Source organism: Equus asinus, chromosome 1, assembly GCF_041296235.1.
Source record: "Equus asinus isolate D_3611 breed Donkey chromosome 1, EquAss-T2T_v2, whole genome shotgun sequence".
Classification (NCBI taxonomy): domain Eukaryota; kingdom Metazoa; phylum Chordata; class Mammalia; order Perissodactyla; family Equidae; genus Equus; species Equus asinus.
In genome coordinates, this window is record NC_091790.1 from 170,285,148 (window position 1) to 170,304,902 (window position 19,755).

Genomic DNA, 19,755 nt, shown 5'->3' on the forward strand with positions numbered 1-19,755 from the left:
GGATTCGCCTTCAAAGCATTTGAAGCCAGAGGTGAACTGAAATTATCTAAAGAGTTAATCCAGCTTCAACCCAGCTTAACTCCTGATGGGATCAAAGGGTTCAGTCCTAGCTGCCTGTAAGAGAAAAACGCATGTCCTCTCTGGGGAAAAACACTTATTTATGCCAGTCTCTTCTAAACACAATGCCAGTAATATATGTTTTTAAAAATTACCAGATGTACAGTGAAGCAGGAAAAAATGATCCATAACCAAAAGAAAAAACAGCCAAAAGAAACAGACCCACAGATAAACCCTATGCTGGAATAAGCAAAGACTTTAAAATAACGATTATATATACTTTTTTTAAAAATGGAGAAAAAGATTAACCAAATAGACGAAGAACTTCAACAGAAAAATGAAATCGCTAAAGAAGAAGTAAAATAATAATTATAGAAAAATGGAGAAAAATGCCATCTTGAAAACATCTCTCTTGGTAATTGATAGAATGAAAAGCCAAAAAAAAAAAATGAGTAAGGATATATCAAATATTTAAACAATGCTATTAACCACCTTGAACCCACAATCACAAAATACAGAATGGGGGATACTTTATGAATCAACTGACATTTCTCTAAAAACTCAAAGTAATGGAAAACAGAAACAAGAAACTGAAGAAAGGTAACCACTAAATGCAATGCATGATTGGATTTAGAAAAAAAAATAAAGTACATTTTCGGGAAAATAAAAATCTGAATTTACAAACTAGATATTTTAGGAAATTACTGTTAATTGTATTAATGTGATAATGGTACTGCAGTTATGTAGAAGAATGTCCTTATTCTTAGAAGACGCATGGGGATGAAAAGTCACATTATCTGCAATTTACTTTCAAATGGTTCAGGAAATAAGTGTGTTTTTATGTTTCTTTGTGTGTAAAGAGTTAGAAAAGGCAAATTCTTTTATTAAATGTACAACTATATCTTCATATTGTGTTTTATTTCTGGTTTTTAACACCTCACATTACAGGTAAAACTTTAATATTTTTTTGAAGGAAATCTTATGTAGAATTTTTCAAGCTCAACAGTCAATAAAATCGTAGCAGGATAATGTCAGTAAGGCTTATCTCACATACCAAATTCCTATAAAGTTTTTAAGTATAACCAACTGGAAACAAACTTTCATCAAATCCTTTTTAAAGCCCACTTTAGCTTTCAAAGTGACATTGCTTTCTTAGAATTGTCAACAGAGAAAGGAATTACATATAACCCAAGCTGGAATTACAAATAACTCAAATTTCAAAATTCAATATTGTTTTGAAGCCTTTTTCCCCAACCTAGTTTTAAGTTTAAAGTAAAGACATTATAAAACTCCTCTTGGGATTACTTTCCATAGTAAAATCTTTTTATCATATTTGCCACTGTTCTTTTTCAGCAGTTTGACCTAAATCGTTAATGTTCTTTTTCAGCAGTTCAACCTAAAAATGACCTCCTTTAGAACACATGTAGATACAATAACTATTGATAAAAATACAAATCTAAGGAAAAAGAAAAAAGAGTGAAGTGTGAGGCAGATGCATTATTCAAGTGAAAGGTACAAGCAAATGCTCCTATGAGAATACCAGCTATCAAAGTCCATGTAAGAAATAAAGTCTGACAGCTTGCCTGATGTATTGGAATACTAATTTAAAAGTAGTGCTACTAAAAGCCAAGAATGATGGTCTTAAATAGTGATGGTGCTGATTTCCTGACCAGATTACATTATCACTTTGTGTTACAAGGGCAATATTTGGTTTATAATACACCTCATTTTGCGTTTCTTAGTGTGAGGGAGAATATGTATATTCTGTAGAACAGTCAAATTTATAATCATTTTCTCTCTTGAACCAAGCAAAAATAACTCAAACATTTTAATTCCAAGCATCCCATTTCCTGTTATTCTGGCTCCTTCAGTTAGTTCTCCAACTCCACAACTCTTTGACTCCACAATCCATTGATGATACCACTTTTTCACTGTTTCTCACCCACCTCATATTTTCAACTCCCTCTTACATCTCATCATAATCACTGCAATGTATACACCATCATCTCCCTTGCCCCTCTCTTGACTCATTCTACTCATTTGAGCATTAATTCTACTACACTATCCTGTCCATTCGCTTTCTCACTCTTCAAGAAAACTGTTTCACTATAACTTTGTGCCTTGATTAATTATTGCAGTAGCCTCCTAACTAGTTTCCTTGCTTACACCCTTGCCCTTCCCATAGTCTATCTTAATACAGCAATTAATTCTTAAAAATCCCTGACACGGGGCTGGCCCCGTGGCCGAGTGGTTAAGTTCGCACGTTCCGCTGCAGGCGGCCCAGTGTTTCGTTGGTTTGAATCCTGGGCACGGACATGGCACTGCTCATCAAACCACGCTGAGGCAGCGGCCCACATGCAGCAATTAGAAGGACCCACAACAAAGAGTATATAACTATGTACCTGGGGGCTTTGGGGAGAAAAAGGAAAAAATAAATTCTTAAAAAAAAAAAAATCCCTGACACATTTTAAAAGGTTAAGAAAATCCTGTTACTCCTTTTCTTAAAACATCCAATGACTTCCCATCTCACACTGAATAAAAGCCAATGTCTTTACAATGGTCCACAAGACCCTACAAAATCTAGCTGTTCATTATTTTATTTTCTACCACTCTCCCCACTCTCATTCTGCTCTAGCCACACTGGTCTCCTTGCTGTTTCTGAAACACGCCAGCATGCTCCTGCCTCAAGGCCTTTGGACTTGTTAGGGAGTACTTTCTTATTTCCTTCCTATCTTTTACACATATCACACCAGTGAGGCCTTCTCTATCTACCCTACTTAAAATTGTTTTACTTTTCCTTGCTTATTTTTCTCATGGCACTTACTATTACCTGACCTAGTATATATTTAGTTTATGTATTGTTTCTTGCCTTTAACCCCGACTTGCATGTAAGCTCCGTGAGAGCAAAGATTTTGTCTGATTGATTGGTGGTTGTACTCCCAGTGCCTGTGATGTGACTGGTACACACTAGACAAACATTAAAAATTATTTATTAAATGAATTTAAGTAAAAGAACTAAGTTAAATCCATATTTTTGTCTGGATTACTTGTTGAATGAATGAAATATGCATTATTACATAATTTTTAAATGAGATAAAAAACAGAAATTTTGAATAGAAAGTAATTCCAATGAAACATAAACCTGAAGTTACCATAAACTTATTCTGCATGGAAAAACATAATACTTTTGCTTTCTGGGAATTGATTTTTAAATTCAGTCAATATACAAATCTGGTCTTATAATTTTATCACCTTGAGAGAACTGATTAGCAGTACTCCATTTTCTGATGTTTTTAACATTAGAATCTATACTATGACAAAATAAATATTATCCAAAGTTAATATAAATGCTGGAATACACTAATCACACATCAAAAATTCAGCATTTTAAAACTTTTAAGATGTTTTCAAATTTTAAATTATAGAAAAGTACTCACTTTTACTTTAATCCAATATGGATATTTATCTAAGGAAATTTCTGTACTATAACTTATTAATGATGAGTAAAATGTTAAGTCCCATATTTTAAATGTATTGATGTTTAAATATATTAAATGTATTTAAAGCTATACTTTTAAAAAGCTGAAACAGAAAATTTTAAATTATATCAAGGAAAACCATTTTGATTTAAAAAAGATGAATGAAATAAACCTAGAGAAAGTGAAGGGAGAGAAGTTGTTTAAAAGACATCATCTGTTGTAAAACATTTCGATTTCAGTACAATGAATTACATACAGCATTACTTAGATTTAAGAGTTTGAACAATACATTAGAAACCAAAAAAGTTATTTCATAAAAACACTCACCTACAACACCATTCAATACGACCTTCGCCCTCACAAGTTTTTGCCCAATGATTATCTGCCAAATTTTTCATTGCAACAGCATATTCACAAAGTGTTTCCTCATCCTCACAATGTTCTCGCCAGATCTTATCAAAATCTCCCACTAAAAACAAGGAAAAAAATGAATTAAGTTACTTTACTTAAAAATAGGTCAGGCTCTTAAAAGTTCAGCATAATCTAAAATTACTTAAAGGTAAGTAGAAGCAAAATCATGAAGTAAAGTTTCATAAAGTTGAAATTTTATAATTTTAAAAGCTCCTTTAGGCAAATGGATGCATCATTTTAACTATGACTTGATAATCAAATAAATTTTACCACTTTAAACAGTTGGATTTGTGAAGCTGAATAAAACTAATCAATGTAATTAGACATAGATGAGTTACCAGTTTATAAACCAAAATCGTGCTGGTAGGGGACAAGTATGGCCGGGCATTCAAGCATTAATTGTCCTGCTACCCTTAGGCAATATGACCTTGCAGCAAGAGAGTAAAACCACTTAAGCCTGCTTCTTGCCTGTTATTTTTTTTGATCTCTACATACTTATTAGTTCTCTATATTAAAAAGGGGTTGATAGATAAGACAGCAAAATAAAATAGTAAACAAGTTAAATATTTTTATTTAAACACTTGGACTTGCTCTAGGCATACTGTATGTTAAAAATTATAATCCTAGGGCAAAAATGTTGCTACAGATATTACCTTGGAAGCCTCTCAAGAGTTTTGAGTCTTTATAAAATGTTTTGAATAAAAATAAGCTGACTACATTATCTGGCCACAGTATTACTACTAGCTACCTCTTTTTTAAAAATTAAATCAGTAATCACATTTCATATAAAATCTGAAACATCAGTGTGAGTTCTGATAAAGAAAGGTATGAGAATGCTATGGCCAAATAAATGACATTGACATAATTTTAAGGGTAAAAGAGTATACAAAAATTATCAAAATGGCTTCATTCAATGTCCTTAGACATAAAATTTAGGTTCTCTTGCCTCATGTTCAAATGTAAGCAATTGTTTGCTAACAGAATAAACTTAAAAACATAAAAAGAAAAGCCAAATTTGGGAATGACAGTTATACTCAAATTCTCTCCCTGGGTGAGACTATTAGATTCTAGTATTTAAGAGTTAAAAAAAAAAAACAAACAGAAAAGGAATTATAATAGTTCAAATATAACAACACATCTATTCAAAATTTGAAAAACTTTATTGGTTATTTTAAGCACACTGTCCAGTAAGTACTGACTTGAAAACCAAACTAATTAGCCTTTCAGTTTAACCAAATCAAGAAAGCAATAAGGGTACAAACATGCCCTTACACACACGTTGCTCAGTTAAGATGAGTATGTATCAGTCTCAGGCTTGGCCTGAATACTGATTTTTAAACCTACAAAGGATGAAAGGTTTTCTCTTTTTGGGGGGTTATGTTCTTATACAACAATATTTTCATTAATCACTAATATTTGTGTAGTGACAGGGCTCTCAATTTGTTACATAGGAAACTGGCAATAATTGTCCACTAAAACAGGCAAACAAAAGTTTTCTAAATTCTCAAAGAAAAACTCAGTTTTAGCAATATCTTTCAGATGTAGTTATTTATCAAGTCTCTAAATAGAACTACAGGAAGTAAAGTCTTTAAAACAAATATTTTGATTAATGATACTTTAATAAACTTATGATGGTTCATAACACGATTCCTGACTTTACTCATCAGACTTGAGAGCAAATGGTTCATTAAGGTATAGTGTCATTTTAAATGTGTTATATCTTTTTTTTTGAGATGAATATCTTCAACTCTAAAAGGACCTTTGTTTGAATTTGTTTCCTTGTCCTATTTAATGTACATATTATAAATAAATAAATAAATTTACTAAATTTGCTGGTAAGAGTCGTCATCCAAACAAAAGTTCTATGATCAAATATGTTTGGGAAAAGCTCTTTCTAACATAGTCAAACAAATTTGCTTTATATGACACTTTTAATTTAGATTCTACAGAATGTACAACTTAAGACAAGGACCTGGGTGCAAGTAATTTATCTGGGAGAGAATCCTAGGAAATAGGAACGAGGAAGTGGGGAGAAAGAGCCAAGGAAGGAGAAAATGCTCATAAAAGGGTGCATTATTGAGATTGCTGCTGTGGGCAACAGAGAAGCATACAGAATGCCTCTGGAATTGTGCACCTAAATGACGGGAGGCTGGAGCATTTATCTGTCAGTTAATATCCCCCATTAATTGACGGTTGTTAACAACCTGTACTTCTAGTCTGCACTTAGGAACTGACTAAGGGGACATCCTTAGTGGGCTCCAGCAGTGTTGGAGAAAGGTGCAAAGTAGAAAGGAAAGCAGCACACATTTAAAGTGGGACTCTATCACAGCTGGGTACCTTTCAACTCAGTGTCTGTCCACCACAGCTGGTGACCAAGGGTATGTTGTGTTGTTATGTGGGCACCAAAGGAATCTATTACAAATTCTCAGAGTCCTCACTATGTCATTGTATACTGTGAAACTCAATTTACTCTAGAATTATTCTACCAGCTGTGAGATGTAAAGACAACTGTGTATATATATATACATATCTATATATAAGTATATATATAGATATATATATATACAGAAACATACTGCCCTTCAACTTTTTAGAAGACCTCTAGTTTTGCACACTCAACAAAGTTCTCTTTAAACACTGTCAATTTCTCATGGAGTTTTAAGGCTTACTATCTGTTCCACTGAAGTTTTGAGGAAGGACATAAATTTTGTCTGTAAGCCTATACAACTCACACTGATTGCAGATAACTTTCATGTTTTCACTAACATTTAAGAGTCTCCAGACTCTCTCCAAATATGCTGACACTAAAATTCATGCGTGATTAGTATAGTACACTTAATATACAATCAAGACTAAACAATGCAATTGTATATACTTTTCATTCTTTCAAGATTTGCTGAAAAAATACTCTATGTCAAACACCATAGAGAATAATAGAGTTAATGAGCAAGCACTGGCATCAAAGGAAAGGGAGAAGATGTAATAAAATGTAGTAGATGCCATATTAGAGAAATGAATCTGATCTGTTCCCTATGTCCCATGTAAGGCATCCTGGACACACAACTTTTAAATCATTTACTGGTTCAACAAAAATGTATTAAACCGCAACAACTAGGTATACACTACATATGTTAAATGTCTGATGGTTACAAAGTTGAACAAAAAACACAGCCTTCAGTTATGAGAAAATTCCACTTTCCAGAGCATCTTTATTAAAGTTATTTTTCTTTTTTCTTTTTTTTTTTTTGAGGAAGATTAGCTCTGAGCTAACATCTGCTGCCAATCCTCCTCTTTTTGCTGAGGAAGACTGGCCCTGAGCTAATATCCATGCCCATCTTCCTCTACTTTATATGTGGGACGCCTGCCACAGCATGGCTTGACAAGTGGAGTATAGGTCTGCACCCGGGATCCGAACCGGTGAACCCCGGGCCACTGAAGCGGAATGTGTGAACTTAACCGCTGCGCCACCTCATTGGTCCCTTAAAGTATTTTTTAAATAAAGTTATTAAACAAAAATAGAATGGGAAAATCCAGTTTTTTAATAAGAGCCCATTATTTGTCTTTACAGTATTCAAAATAGTGGTATTTACCTTTTAAGCAAAGTATTTTCAAAATAATTTATGACTTGGGTTCTAAAAGTCAAAAAAAGTCAAAGTTGACCAGTGCCCAGTATACGTATTCAAAATCCTTCTGCTAACTTGGCCAAACTGCATACACACAAAAAGTGTTAAAACTGGACTCTAAGGATTTCTTGTTATTTAGTTGTTAAGTCAACCAATACTTAAAAATTGTATTTGAAACACATAGCATTGGAGATTGGATTGGTGGTTACCATAGGGGAAGGGGGGAGGAGGGAGGGCAAAAGGAGTGATTAAGCTCACATGTGAGGGGATGGACTATAATTAGTTTTCAGGTGGTGCACATGAGTAATCTACACAGAATTCGAAATATATTATGATGTACATCCTAAAATAAATAAATGAAGAAAAAAAAGAAAGTAGTCAATTCTGAAGCATAGTTATCAAAAATACCAATTATTCCTTGTTGCCACATGTGTTAATCAGAATGTTTCAACTATTTGTAAAGGGATTTGAATATTTGACTTACACACTGCCTATGCAGTACAATGTTAAATAATAAAAAGAAATAAATATCATATGGAAAAAAATACTGTATTTGAAAGCACATGAATGTATAGAAAACTCTAAAAATTGAAGACAAAGCTATAGTGACAAGAGATTGGTGAGACAAGGGTAGAGAGAGAGAGACTGACCAGAAAGGCGCACAAGCAAATTTGGGGGGTGACAGAAATGTTCTGTATCTTGATTGTGGTAATGGTTTCAGAGGTGTATTCATCTGTCAAAATCCATTAAATTATACACTTTAAATGGGTGCCATTTATTGTACATACATAGTACCTCAAAAAATTTCATTTTAGGGGCTGGCCCCGTGGCCGAGTGGTTAAGTTCGCATGCTCTGCTGCAGGCGGCCCAGTGTTTCATTGGTTCGAATCCTGGGCTCAGACATGGCACTGCTCATCAAACCATGCTGAGGCGGTGTCCCACATGCCACAACTAGAAGGACCCACAACAAATATACAACTATGTACTGGGGGGCTTTGGGGAGAAAAAGGAAAAAAAATAAAACCTTTAAAAAAAAATTTCATTTTAAAAATGATGTGCCATCAGCACAGTAAAAGTTACAAAATAAAAATTGTATTTCATTAAATTTGAGTGTCATCAAATTCTCTAAAAAAAAAAAATACAAAGATTTACTCTGAGTATCACAAATTTTGCACTTTTAGAAATTCAGAATTAACAGTTTGATTTTTACTTCCATATATTACCAAATACAGGCTGTAAAATGCATTATCTGTCAATGACCAGATTACTAAATTCAAGTTAAAGAACATTTAAAGGTCATTTCCTCTAATACGAGACAATAAGCACAGAAACTCGGGGGCTGGCCCCGTGGCCGAGTGGTTAAGTTCGTGCACTCCATGGCGGCGGCCCAGGGTTTCGCCGGTTCGGATCCTGGGCGCAGACATGGCACTGCTTGTCAGCCCATGTTGAGGCGGCGTCCCACATGCCACAACTAGAAGGACCTGCAACTAAGATATACAACTATGTACCAGGGGGAATTTGGGGGAGATAAAGCAGGAAAAAAAAAAAAAAAAAAGCACAGAAACTCATGACCAAGTAGAAACAAGTTCAGCAGCAGCCATTCCAAGACATTAAAACAGTGTTTAGGACCAGACTGTCTCACAAACATAGTTAAACCACACAAAGACCAGCCTTTTCAGCATTCTTGAGCTCCTGATATAGTGACATACCTAAAGGTGGGACAAAACATCCAAGGTCTTTCATGTTGAAGTAGCTCCTGACACTCCAACAAAGGAACCACTTGAAAACCTGCATCTTACACTCAATACGCTGTGACTAGTCATTTCTCTGATGAGGGGAAAAAACGCAATATCCTAATTTGCTAAAAAGGTCCAACTTTTCATATAAAAACTGAGAAAAACGGGACAAAAAAAAGTTACAGCCATTCTAACACTTGAGAAGAGACTACAGAACAGTCTAGATAGAAATTTCAGGAACTATTAATCTTCAATGTTATACCTTAAATGCATCCAGGCCAATACAGCTAGATACACCTCTATTATTTTTTAAATTATGTATTTAACAAACAATGCTTCCTACGTGCCAGATACTGTTTTAAGTACTTTACAAATATTAACTCATTTAATTCTAATGCCAAACCATTGAAGCAGATACTTTATTTTACAGATAAGAAAACTGAAGTACAGAGAGTAAGTAACCTTCTCAAGGGTATGTATCAAACCCGGCAGTCAAGTGTAAAAGTCCATGTTCCTAACCACTATGCAACATTGCCTCTCTTTATGAGTTTTTAATTTATGAACTTTCATGAATATGAACAAAACTTTGCACTAGAGCAAAGTACACTGACTCTATTAGCCACAAACAAATGGTCTTTTGTTGGTCAAATGCAGTTATTTAGTCTCTGCAACTGAATTATTTGTTAGATTCCTGGCAGTGGTTTCAACTCTGGCTGCACACTAGAATCACCCAGAAGTTTCATTTAATTGGTCTCGAGTGGGAACTGGTCATTTATTTTAATGTTCCCCAGATGAATCTGCTGTGCAGCCATGGCTCAAAACCATGGGTCTATGGCAAGTTTGTAAACTCAAATGCTTCGTGAAATAATATACAGAGCAGTGAAGCTTGGGGCAACCTGAACAATCAAATTTAATTAAAAACAAAACACCGCATGGATAAAACTTACAATCTACAAACACAATTTGGCCCATGTTCTATCTTCTGTGTTTGAAGTGCTCTTTTACTGCAAACATATTTATCAAAAAAAATGGCTAACCCAAAATGTAAAACTCTTTGAATACATCCTGTATGAAACACTCAAGAAAAGTGAGAACCAATAGCATCAAAATCTGTTATTCCCTTGTGAAACAACATTACCAATGCATATGATCACACAGATCATTTATTTAGTGTAAACAAAGGACTTATGAACAACCTTCTGAGACTAATTTCTGTATAAATGGGAATAGGAATTTCTATATAAGTAGAGGAATTTCCGTATAAATGAGAATAGGGGATACTCACATGCACCTCTAAAGGCATGGGGCCTAGCCATCTATTCTAAAACAACCCTAGCAATGGGCACCAGTACATCTTGACTTTAAGCACAATAAATTAGTACAGTTTAGATCAGTGGTTGTCAGATGTTTGGATTTTGCAATTAGTACAAATTTCACCTCCAAAATTTAAGAGACTGACGTTGGGGTTGCAAAATTTTTATCTGTGAAATTATAACATATAAAGTAAATTTATAAACATACACAGAAGTATTACCATCATCTAACACCAACACACACAGAGACACACATTTCACCATTACAATATCCTTATTCTCATTTTTCTCTGGACAAAATTTTTATTTTTTTAAACTTTGGCTGACACTGGTATGTGGAACCAATACTTAAGGAAGGGGGAGTAGCAGATAAGAAGGGGAGAAATAGAATTCACAGTATACAGTAAAATAAGACAAGTTGATTCAACAAACATTTATAGAATGTTAAGGACAAGGCACTTTACAATATCCATATCCTCCACTATTTACAGTTTTATTTACAGAAAAACAGAATGATGCTCATAATGATAATTTTAGGCCATTTTTAAAAATTAATGTAATATACTCAATTTAAGAAGATATGACCATAAATTCATCACAAAAAATTTGTATCCAAAAGTTAAAATTTAAAAGTTATGAATATAAAAAGATTAGATTCAACTATCTGGAAATAACTATATTGGCTTCTTTTTTTGTGTATGTGTGCTTCAAATCTATGAGGCATTGTGCTAGGTAGGAGGGATACAAAGATAAAAGGTAGAGTTCTACTCGAGGAACTAAGTCTAGTGGGAAAGACAGACAAGTGAACTGGTAAGTGATAAATACAATAAAGGCAAGCATAATTGTGCTATGGGAACATACGGCAGAAAGAGAAGCACTGACTTATGTAAAATTGTGGACACTACTGGTGTCTTCCAAGGATCTATCCTCAGTTACACATTCTCATCACTCCATTGGGCAGTTCATCTGCCCTCAAAGCTTCAACTTCCACAGAGAGGGCTTCCAATGCTACACTTTGAAGGGATACATTCCAAACTAAATCATTACTACCATCCTATGACAAACCAACCTGCCTGTCTACTCTGTTCTCCCTGGCCCCATCCCAACAAAGTGGATGGAAATAGCTACTTACATTTTCCCAGGCATGAAATCTTGGCATCATCTTTGACTCTTCCCCTTTACTTTCACTAAAACTGCTCACTCTGACCTTCAAATAGTCTTTTTCTCTATTTTCATGATCACTACTGTTATTTAAGCTATAATTAACTCCAAATCAGATTAGTGTAAGAGTCTCCTACCTAATCTCCTTTCTTCTAGAATTCTTCCTACTCTAATCTATTAGCACTTTAGCTCAGTGTTCCTCAGCCTCTTTGCCCACTGTATAATCTATGGAGCTTTTAAATAATATAGATGCTGTGTTCTACAGATGATACTGATGTGGAACCAAGGCTAAGATCCACCGCATTTGTTATGGGTTTTCCCCCACAAAATATCAAAGGATCTACACCAATACTTTTGATTTTTATTGTATCTTTTGAAATGTAAAAAAAACCCTAAAAAAAAAATTACTACAAAAATGACTAAAAATAACAAAATCAAGTTGCTAACATACTATTTGCCCCTCACTGAATTGACTATTTATCAGCCAACGTTCCCTTTATCTTTTAGTGTTACTGATTATAAAACCCTTTTCATTTTTTTCCCTAATAGAATAGCAGTTCAAACTCTTCTAGGGTAAAGTTAATAAGCCTTTCTGTGGACAGCCTTCACCTTACTTATTTTGATGATTGAGCAAAGATTCTATCACAAAAAGCAGCATTTTCTGATTCTACATCAGAATGAGCATGACTGGAAGAACATGGAAAGCAAAGAGTTAAAACCTCACTTGAAAAAAAAAAGAAAAACAGAGAACCTGTTCAAAGTTTCTTGGGGTCAGGGAGTTGCTCAGTATTTTAAAGCAGTGTTGAAGGCCATGTAAGGAAAAACAATCTTAGGAAACTGAAATTAAAAACAGTCTGGGACCAACCCTGGTGACCAAGTGGTTAAGTTTAGTGCACTCTGCTTCGGGAGCCCAAGTTTGGTTCCTGGGTGCAGACCTACACTGCTCTGTTAGCGGCTATGCTGTGCTGGCAGCCCACATACTAAAAAATAGAGCAAGACTGGGATTGATGTTAGCTCAGGGCAATCTTCCTCTGCAAAAAAAACCCCCAAAAAAACAAACAAAAAAACCAGATAGTCTGTTATCTTAACTTTAAAAACAATTTCAAAACTTTATTTCAGGAAAAGCACTAACATTACATTCGTTCTTTCAGGGCTTTTTTGTTTATTTGTTTTGCTGAGGAAGATTAGCCCTGAGCTAACATCTGTGCCCATCTTCCTCCACTTTATTTGTGGGTTGCTGCCCCAGCATGGCTGATGAGTGGTGTAGGTCTGCATCCAGGATGTGAACTCACAAACCTGAGTCAATGAAGTGGAGCATGCTGAAGTTAACCACTATGTCATTGGGCTGGCCCCTATTCTTTCATTTTCAGACCTTTTGGGTTTAGTTTAAAACGATTTCTCATTTAGAGATTTCTCCCTTTCCCCCACAATGTTCCTGTTTTAGGTGTTTGCTAAAGAATACTCAATCACAAATGTATTTTTCAGCTTATCCTAAACTGCTATTCTAGCTCACTCTTTGTCTCAAACTATGAAGATGAATTTGAATAATTAATAAGAATTACACATCTAAACTAGGCTATTTAGTCACTGACTTTTAGTCTTTTTGTTTTCTTCTTATTCTTCTCCCCAAAGCCCCCAACTACATAGTCGTATATTCTAGTTGTAGGTCCTTCTAGTTGTGGCACGTGGGATGCCGCTCAGCACAGCTTGATGAGCGGTGCCATGTCCGCGCCCAGGATCAGAACCAGTGAAGCCCTGGGCTGCCAAAGTGGAGTACATGAACTCAAGCACTCAGCCACAGGGCTGGCCCCTAGTCACTGACTTTTAAAATACAGTTCACAATTGTTAATCTTTATAACACAGTTTTTTCTGGATTTAGTCTACAGAACCAACCTATCCTGTGTTCTCCTTTTCTGTTTCAGTATCAGTAATCTGTCTTGCTTATTTTAACTACTTTTATAATATTATCATTGCTACTAACAATTGCTTTTTTTTGGTGAGGGAGATTGGCTCTGAGCTAACATCTATTGCCAATCTTCCTCTTTTTGCCTGAGGAAGATTGTCCTGAGCTAACATCTGTACCAATCTTCCTCTTTTTGCCTGAGGAAGACTGTCCTGAGCTAACATCTGTGCCAATCTTCCTCTATTTTGTATGTGGAATGCCGCCACAGCATGGCTTGATGAGCAGTATGCAGGTCTGCACCCGGGATCCAAACCCACGAACCCTGGGCCACCGAAGTGAAGTGCACGAACGTAACCGCTACACCACCAGGCTGACCCTCAACATTTTTTTTAATGTAGAAAAGTATAATAAAGGTCACCCATAATCCCAAAATCTTGAGAATACCACTGTTAACAGGTTAATATGTATTTTTCTTCTCTGACTGATTTATAAACTGCAAGGGTTTATCTGACGAACTGTTTTAATCTGTTTTGGCATACAGAATAAATAAATTCAGCAACTGAATAAATTGACAAAATTTGTTAAAGACATTCACAAAATAGGTCAAAAAATCCAAACTAGGGGTGGCTGGCCCTGTGGCTGAGTGGTTAAGTTCACTTGCTCTGCTTCAGCAGCCTGGGGTTTCACCAGTTCAGATTCTGGGCATGGACCTAGCACTGCTTATCAAGCCATGCTGAGGCAGTGTTCCACATATCAAAACCAGAAGGACCTACAACTAGAATATACAACTATGTACCGGGGGGCTTTGGGGAGAAGGAGGAGGAGAAGAAGAAGAAAAAGACTGGCAACAGATGTTAGCTCAGGTGCCAATCTTAAAAAAATTTTTTTAAAAATCCAAAATAGGGGCCAGCCCCATGGTGGAGTGGTTAAAGTTCCATGTGCTCCTCTTTGGCAGCCCATGTTCATGGCTTTGATCCCGGGCATGGACCTCCTTCACTCATCAGCCATGCTATGGAGGCATCCCACATATAAAATAGAGGAAGACTGGCACAGATGTTAGCTCAGGGCTAATCTTCCTTAAGCCAAAAAATAAAGAGGAAGATTGTCAATGGACATTAGCTCAGGGCAAATCTTCCTGACCAAAAAATCAAAAATAAATGGAATGGAGATCATACTTTTATTTCTAACAGCTGTAGCCTTTACATCTTCTTGGAATTTTTACATGACTTATGTTTGGAAAAAGAGATGCCAAGCATAATACCAATCATTATAGGAATGGGCTTATGTGACTACAATTACGGGAAAAAAACAAAAGACAACTGAAAATAAACATGGCTCTACTTCAGTTCTCAATTAGATATGTACTTATCAGGTAGATCTGATTAAACAATGAAGTCCATGCTGGGAAAGCAAAACTACCTGTTTCTTATTTAAACACTCTTAAGATTTATTTAAAATATTTTTGGCTTGCATGGAGGTCATATTTTAAAAGTTCTATATAGCAAAGACAGAAAACACCTATAGCTACAAGCATATTTCCATTTATATAAACTCAATCCAAAAGACTGTCCCTTACCTATAAATGGCTGACACCAGAAACATGCCTTTGCATCATCACTCACTGCTAGACATTTCCCTACCATTTCCTCTTGATGACTACTTCAGATATCAGCACTGCCCAGAACAGTGACTTGATATCCACCTCTCACTTTACCCTTATACAAATCAGCAAAGCCTCTTTAAGTGGTGACACAGGACAGGCAGTAAAATGAAGTAGAGAAGGGAAAAGTGGTAAAAGAAGAGTGTATTAAACCTACTTGCTAGTCTTTACCATCTTGTTCGCTACCCTATTCCCCAAGCCTGCCCATCACCATCAACAAGAATCAGCTGGACAAAGGGACTGGGAAGAGTGGGGAGAAATCTTTTTCTACCACAGCAGAAAAGAATTTTATTTTCATTTTTATTTCTGCTTCACTTTCAATTCCACTACAAGAGATAAGGGAAGGAAAAACTATATTATCTAACCCTGACTCATTATCCAGTTCTCACTCCTGTCCTTACTATCCAGTGAATGTTGTGCCTCCTTCTTCACTCTACCCCAACTTATTTCCTTCCCTGCAATCTCTCCCCAAAACACCCACACCTCACATAGCCCCAACTCAGCTAATCATACCTATCCTATTCCCATCATTTTTTTTTTTTAAAGATTTTTTATTTTTTCCTTTTTCTCCCCAAAGCCTCCCGGTACATAGTTGTATATTCTTCGTTGTGGGTCCTTCTAGTTGTGGCATGTGGGACGCTGCCTCAGCGTGGTCTGATGAGCAGTGCCATGTCCGCGCCCAGGATTCGAACCAATGAAACACTGGGCCGCCTGCAGTGGAGCGCACGAGCTTAACCACTCGGCCACGGGGCCAGCCCCTATTCCCATCATTTTTATATCCTTTTATCTAACACAAATTCTAGGGCTACTTTCTGCTTACCATTTCCTCTCCCACTCTACCAACACTTGGAGTCACCATTAGGCATGGAATTGGGAAGAAAAAACCTATTATTCTCATAAAATATGTACAATGCTAATGATGAACTATCCAAACTTCAAGCAGGTTATTTTACTATTTTGGGGATTTGGCTCACTCATGTAAAAGTTAGAAACTAGTTTAGATCACCACTCCAAAATCTGACAGAATCCCAGTGATAGGGATTCTGAAACTGTACATCTGAGGTGGAATTAATTATGTATTTTCTAAAAGACATCCAGACGAATCTACTGATGAGCATGTTTGGGAATCAGTGATAAATGCTAAGCCTTCCTCCAGTCTAACATTCCAAGATTCTAAGCTGGAATTTTCATTGCATTTTCTGATAGGAATATTATTATAACAGGAGGGTAGTTTCCATAGTTATTGGTATTACAGTTCAGGTATGTTACTAATTAAATGGGCCTTTGTAACCTTACCTAGCACCTAAGCACCACTTATATTATTATTTTATGACCACAGTTGACTTGCAAATGAACTTGTAAAATGTGTCCACAGACTGGGGACCATCAGCATTATGATACTAAGACCTCAAAGGAAATCACTAAAAATTGTTTCTTTGGGATTATTATGTGCATAAACAGACCTTTTTTTAAAACAGATTGTCAAATCAAAACTGAGATTTGAGCTACATGTCCGAAATAAAGGTAAAAGGGCATGCTCATTAGAATCTTTTACTTTGCTAGTTTACTGATGAGGCTTTGTTCATCATTGGAATAAAGCCTAGGGAAGTCTAGATCATTGGTGGAATTCAGTGCATTAAAATGCCTAAAGAACAGTCTCATTCAAATGTTTACAGACTGCCAGAACTTTACCTGCCCAGAAGCACAATAGATCATTCACTTAAGAACTACAAGTATCTATTCCAGCTCTGGTAACTTCCATCTACCAATTCTCGTTATACACAAGTGTTCCCTTGGTTAACATTCAGGCTTAAATACATGTTTCAACACGTGGGAACTAAGCAAGTATAAACAGCACTTGAAGACATGACGACACATTAGTAGTGTGTTAATTTAAGTGGAACCTATTCATGTATGAATAAATGAATAATGAATAATAATTATTAAAAAGGTAAAAATGGAAACTGAATTATATGCTAGTCATCTTTTTTTTTTCTAAAGGTGTACTTGCTTAAATTTGCACAAAATAGCATGATAAAGGAAAATTTGTCCATTTATTTCCTCATTTCTCCAAACATGAAAATCTACAGTGAATGCCATTATGTAAGTGCATTCTCTGAAAATCAAGAATGATGCAATGGTTGCTATGGTAACTACTCATTTTATTGAGTAAATTGTGGGTTGGGGTTTAAAGCATTCTTTTAAAAAACAAATTTCAACATCTTTACTATACCCGATAAGTCTCTTTCTATTGCTACCTATTAAACAATAACTATAGGCCATCTTTGAGGATGACTATTTAAGCAGCTATTTAAAAAGCTAGGCTTGAGGTGCCAAGGGAGGAAAACTTTGGATTCAAAGTTTGAAAAATGAAGCACATCCACGACATTCAAAGGAACAAAAGACAGTTTTAATCTTCTAGAGTAACTGAAAAGTGTTTGTAAATCAAAGGTAACATGATCTTACATGTCTATTCCCTCACTGTCATAATTTTACTTCCAATCCTAAATTAACTAAGTATAAAACACTAGAAGACTGCTGACTTTTCAGTTTGCAATGAAGCCAAAGCGAGAGCAAGTTGAAAGTTATCCTTCATTTTGATACTTAGAAGAAATTTCTCCTGAGCATACCAAAAAACTGGCAAGTTTCACTGTCATGTTATAAAATAGCTTAGTAACAAAGCCTATATTTGAAAATACCAAGGATAACTGTAGACCCCAACTATAAACACTCCTCAGGCACAAGCAAAAGCTACTAAGGCTTCTTCGTTTGCTTAAGATCTTGCATACGAGGGGTTCCCAGAGATGGCCGGCTTCGCTGGTAACTGTGTCCTGAGGAGGCTTGGTAGTTTCAGGGCTAAACAATATTTTAAGAACCTGCGCCAGATCTCTTCCTCGCCCGCCTAAATAAACACTCAGACCCAGCTTTTGAAGAAGGTGGTAGTGGTTGGGGGGTATGGATGGAGCCCCTCCCCGCTTTAACAAGGTGAAGTCCACTGAGCTAAAAGGCCTGCTGGCTTCGCAGCCCTGGAGGCCCGGGAAGCCAGGCTCACCCGCAGGAGTGAGGTCCGAGGAAGGGGTCTGACCGGCGGCAGATCAGACAGGCCGGTGAGGCGCGAGGGAGCGAGGGCCGGCGGGCTCCTCGCAGGCCGTCTTTCTCAAACAGATTTTACCTGCCTTCGTGTTTTACCTCCACGTCTCTCTCCCGCCTCGGTGGGGCTGGACGTGTTTGTGAGTGTGGTGACAACAATCTCAGCACCCCGGCCGGGGACAGGGGACGGGAGGGGTGGGGACTCAGTTCCTCCACAGGCCTGGAACTCTCCTGAAGGGCCCTCGAAGAAAAGGGGGCGGGAGGAGCGCGCCCGACGCCGACGGAGGACTCGACCAAGAAGGGGGCGTCCGGGCCTGGGAGAGCGGCAGCGGCTGACGTGCAGCTCCTTCAGGTTGTAATGGTGGCCCCTGGGGGGGAGGGGAGCGGTGACAAGGGGCTGGGGGCGAGGAGGCCTCCCCTCCCCCCCGGCTCCGCTCGCTGTTTACCTTCCCGGTACTTCTTGCGGAGCCGCCGGTGGACGCTCTTCACCACCCCGGAGAGCTTCTCCTGCTCCAGCTTCCGCTCCTGCTCCCGGGGCGGCGGGGTGCTGGGGGGCCCGGCCCCTTGCCCGCGAGTAGCGCTTCGGCCGCCGGCGCCCGGCTCCATGTCGCTGCTGCTGCTGCCGCCGCTGCCGCCGCCCCTCGGGCCCCCGCAGACGCCCGCCTGACGGAGGAGGTGGGGAAGGAGGAGGCAGCAGCGGAGGCAGCAGCCGGAGGAGGCAGAAGAGCCGGAGCGACGGCCTCGGAGGTGGCCTCTTTCCCAAACGCACAAGCTGATTGGTGGACTGTGGAGGGCTGGGCGGAAACGGAAAAGGCCAAGGGCCAATGGGCGGAGAGCGCTGGCGGCGCACAGGTTGTTTGGGAAGGCGAGCAGCTGGAGGAGGCGGGGCTCGCAGGCTGAGGGGAGTGAGGCGGTGGGAGCGCTAGGCCCCGGCTCTTCTCCGCTCCCCGCCCGTCCTCGGATTCTGTGCGCAGGCGCTGTGATGCGGCCACCGGAGACGCGCTGCGAGCCACGCGCGTGCGCGTCTGAGTTTGCTTGGTTTGGACATCGGCTTTCTCACCGCCTCCATGCGTTTCACTACCTGAGAGTTATATTCTGGTGTGATGCGGTCAGGGTCCTCTACCTGAGCCCCAGCTGCACCTTGTGACTTGAGGATTCCCTTTGTTTGCCTAACTCTGAGAAGCACTTTTGAGATGACTTGACGGCACAGGAATGTCACACTTCAAGGGACCCAAGCATAGATGCTTTCATTGGCGCGAGGAGAGGTCTGGCTACTAAGTAGTGATTTCATTCATGGGCCGGCAATGGGTAATGCCTCTAGT

General features: G+C 37.9%; 1 protein-coding gene across 1 annotated transcript in view; it reads right to left on the minus strand.

The window, feature by feature from the left end:
• The window catches only part of SAMTOR (S-adenosylmethionine sensor upstream of mTORC1), a 71,413-nt gene extending 52,199 nt beyond the window's left edge, over window positions 1–19,214 (minus strand). Inside the window, exons 1-2 of the mRNA XM_014849992.3 lie at window positions 18,880–19,214; window positions 3,864–4,005 (exon numbers count right to left, since the gene is read on the minus strand). Coding sequence (XP_014705478.3) covers window positions 3,864–4,005; window positions 18,880–19,039 — 302 coding nt within the window. The 5' untranslated portion in view covers window positions 19,040–19,214. The remainder of the gene's footprint in view (window positions 1–3,863; window positions 4,006–18,879) is intronic.
• Between the last annotated feature and the right edge of the window lie 541 nt (window positions 19,215–19,755).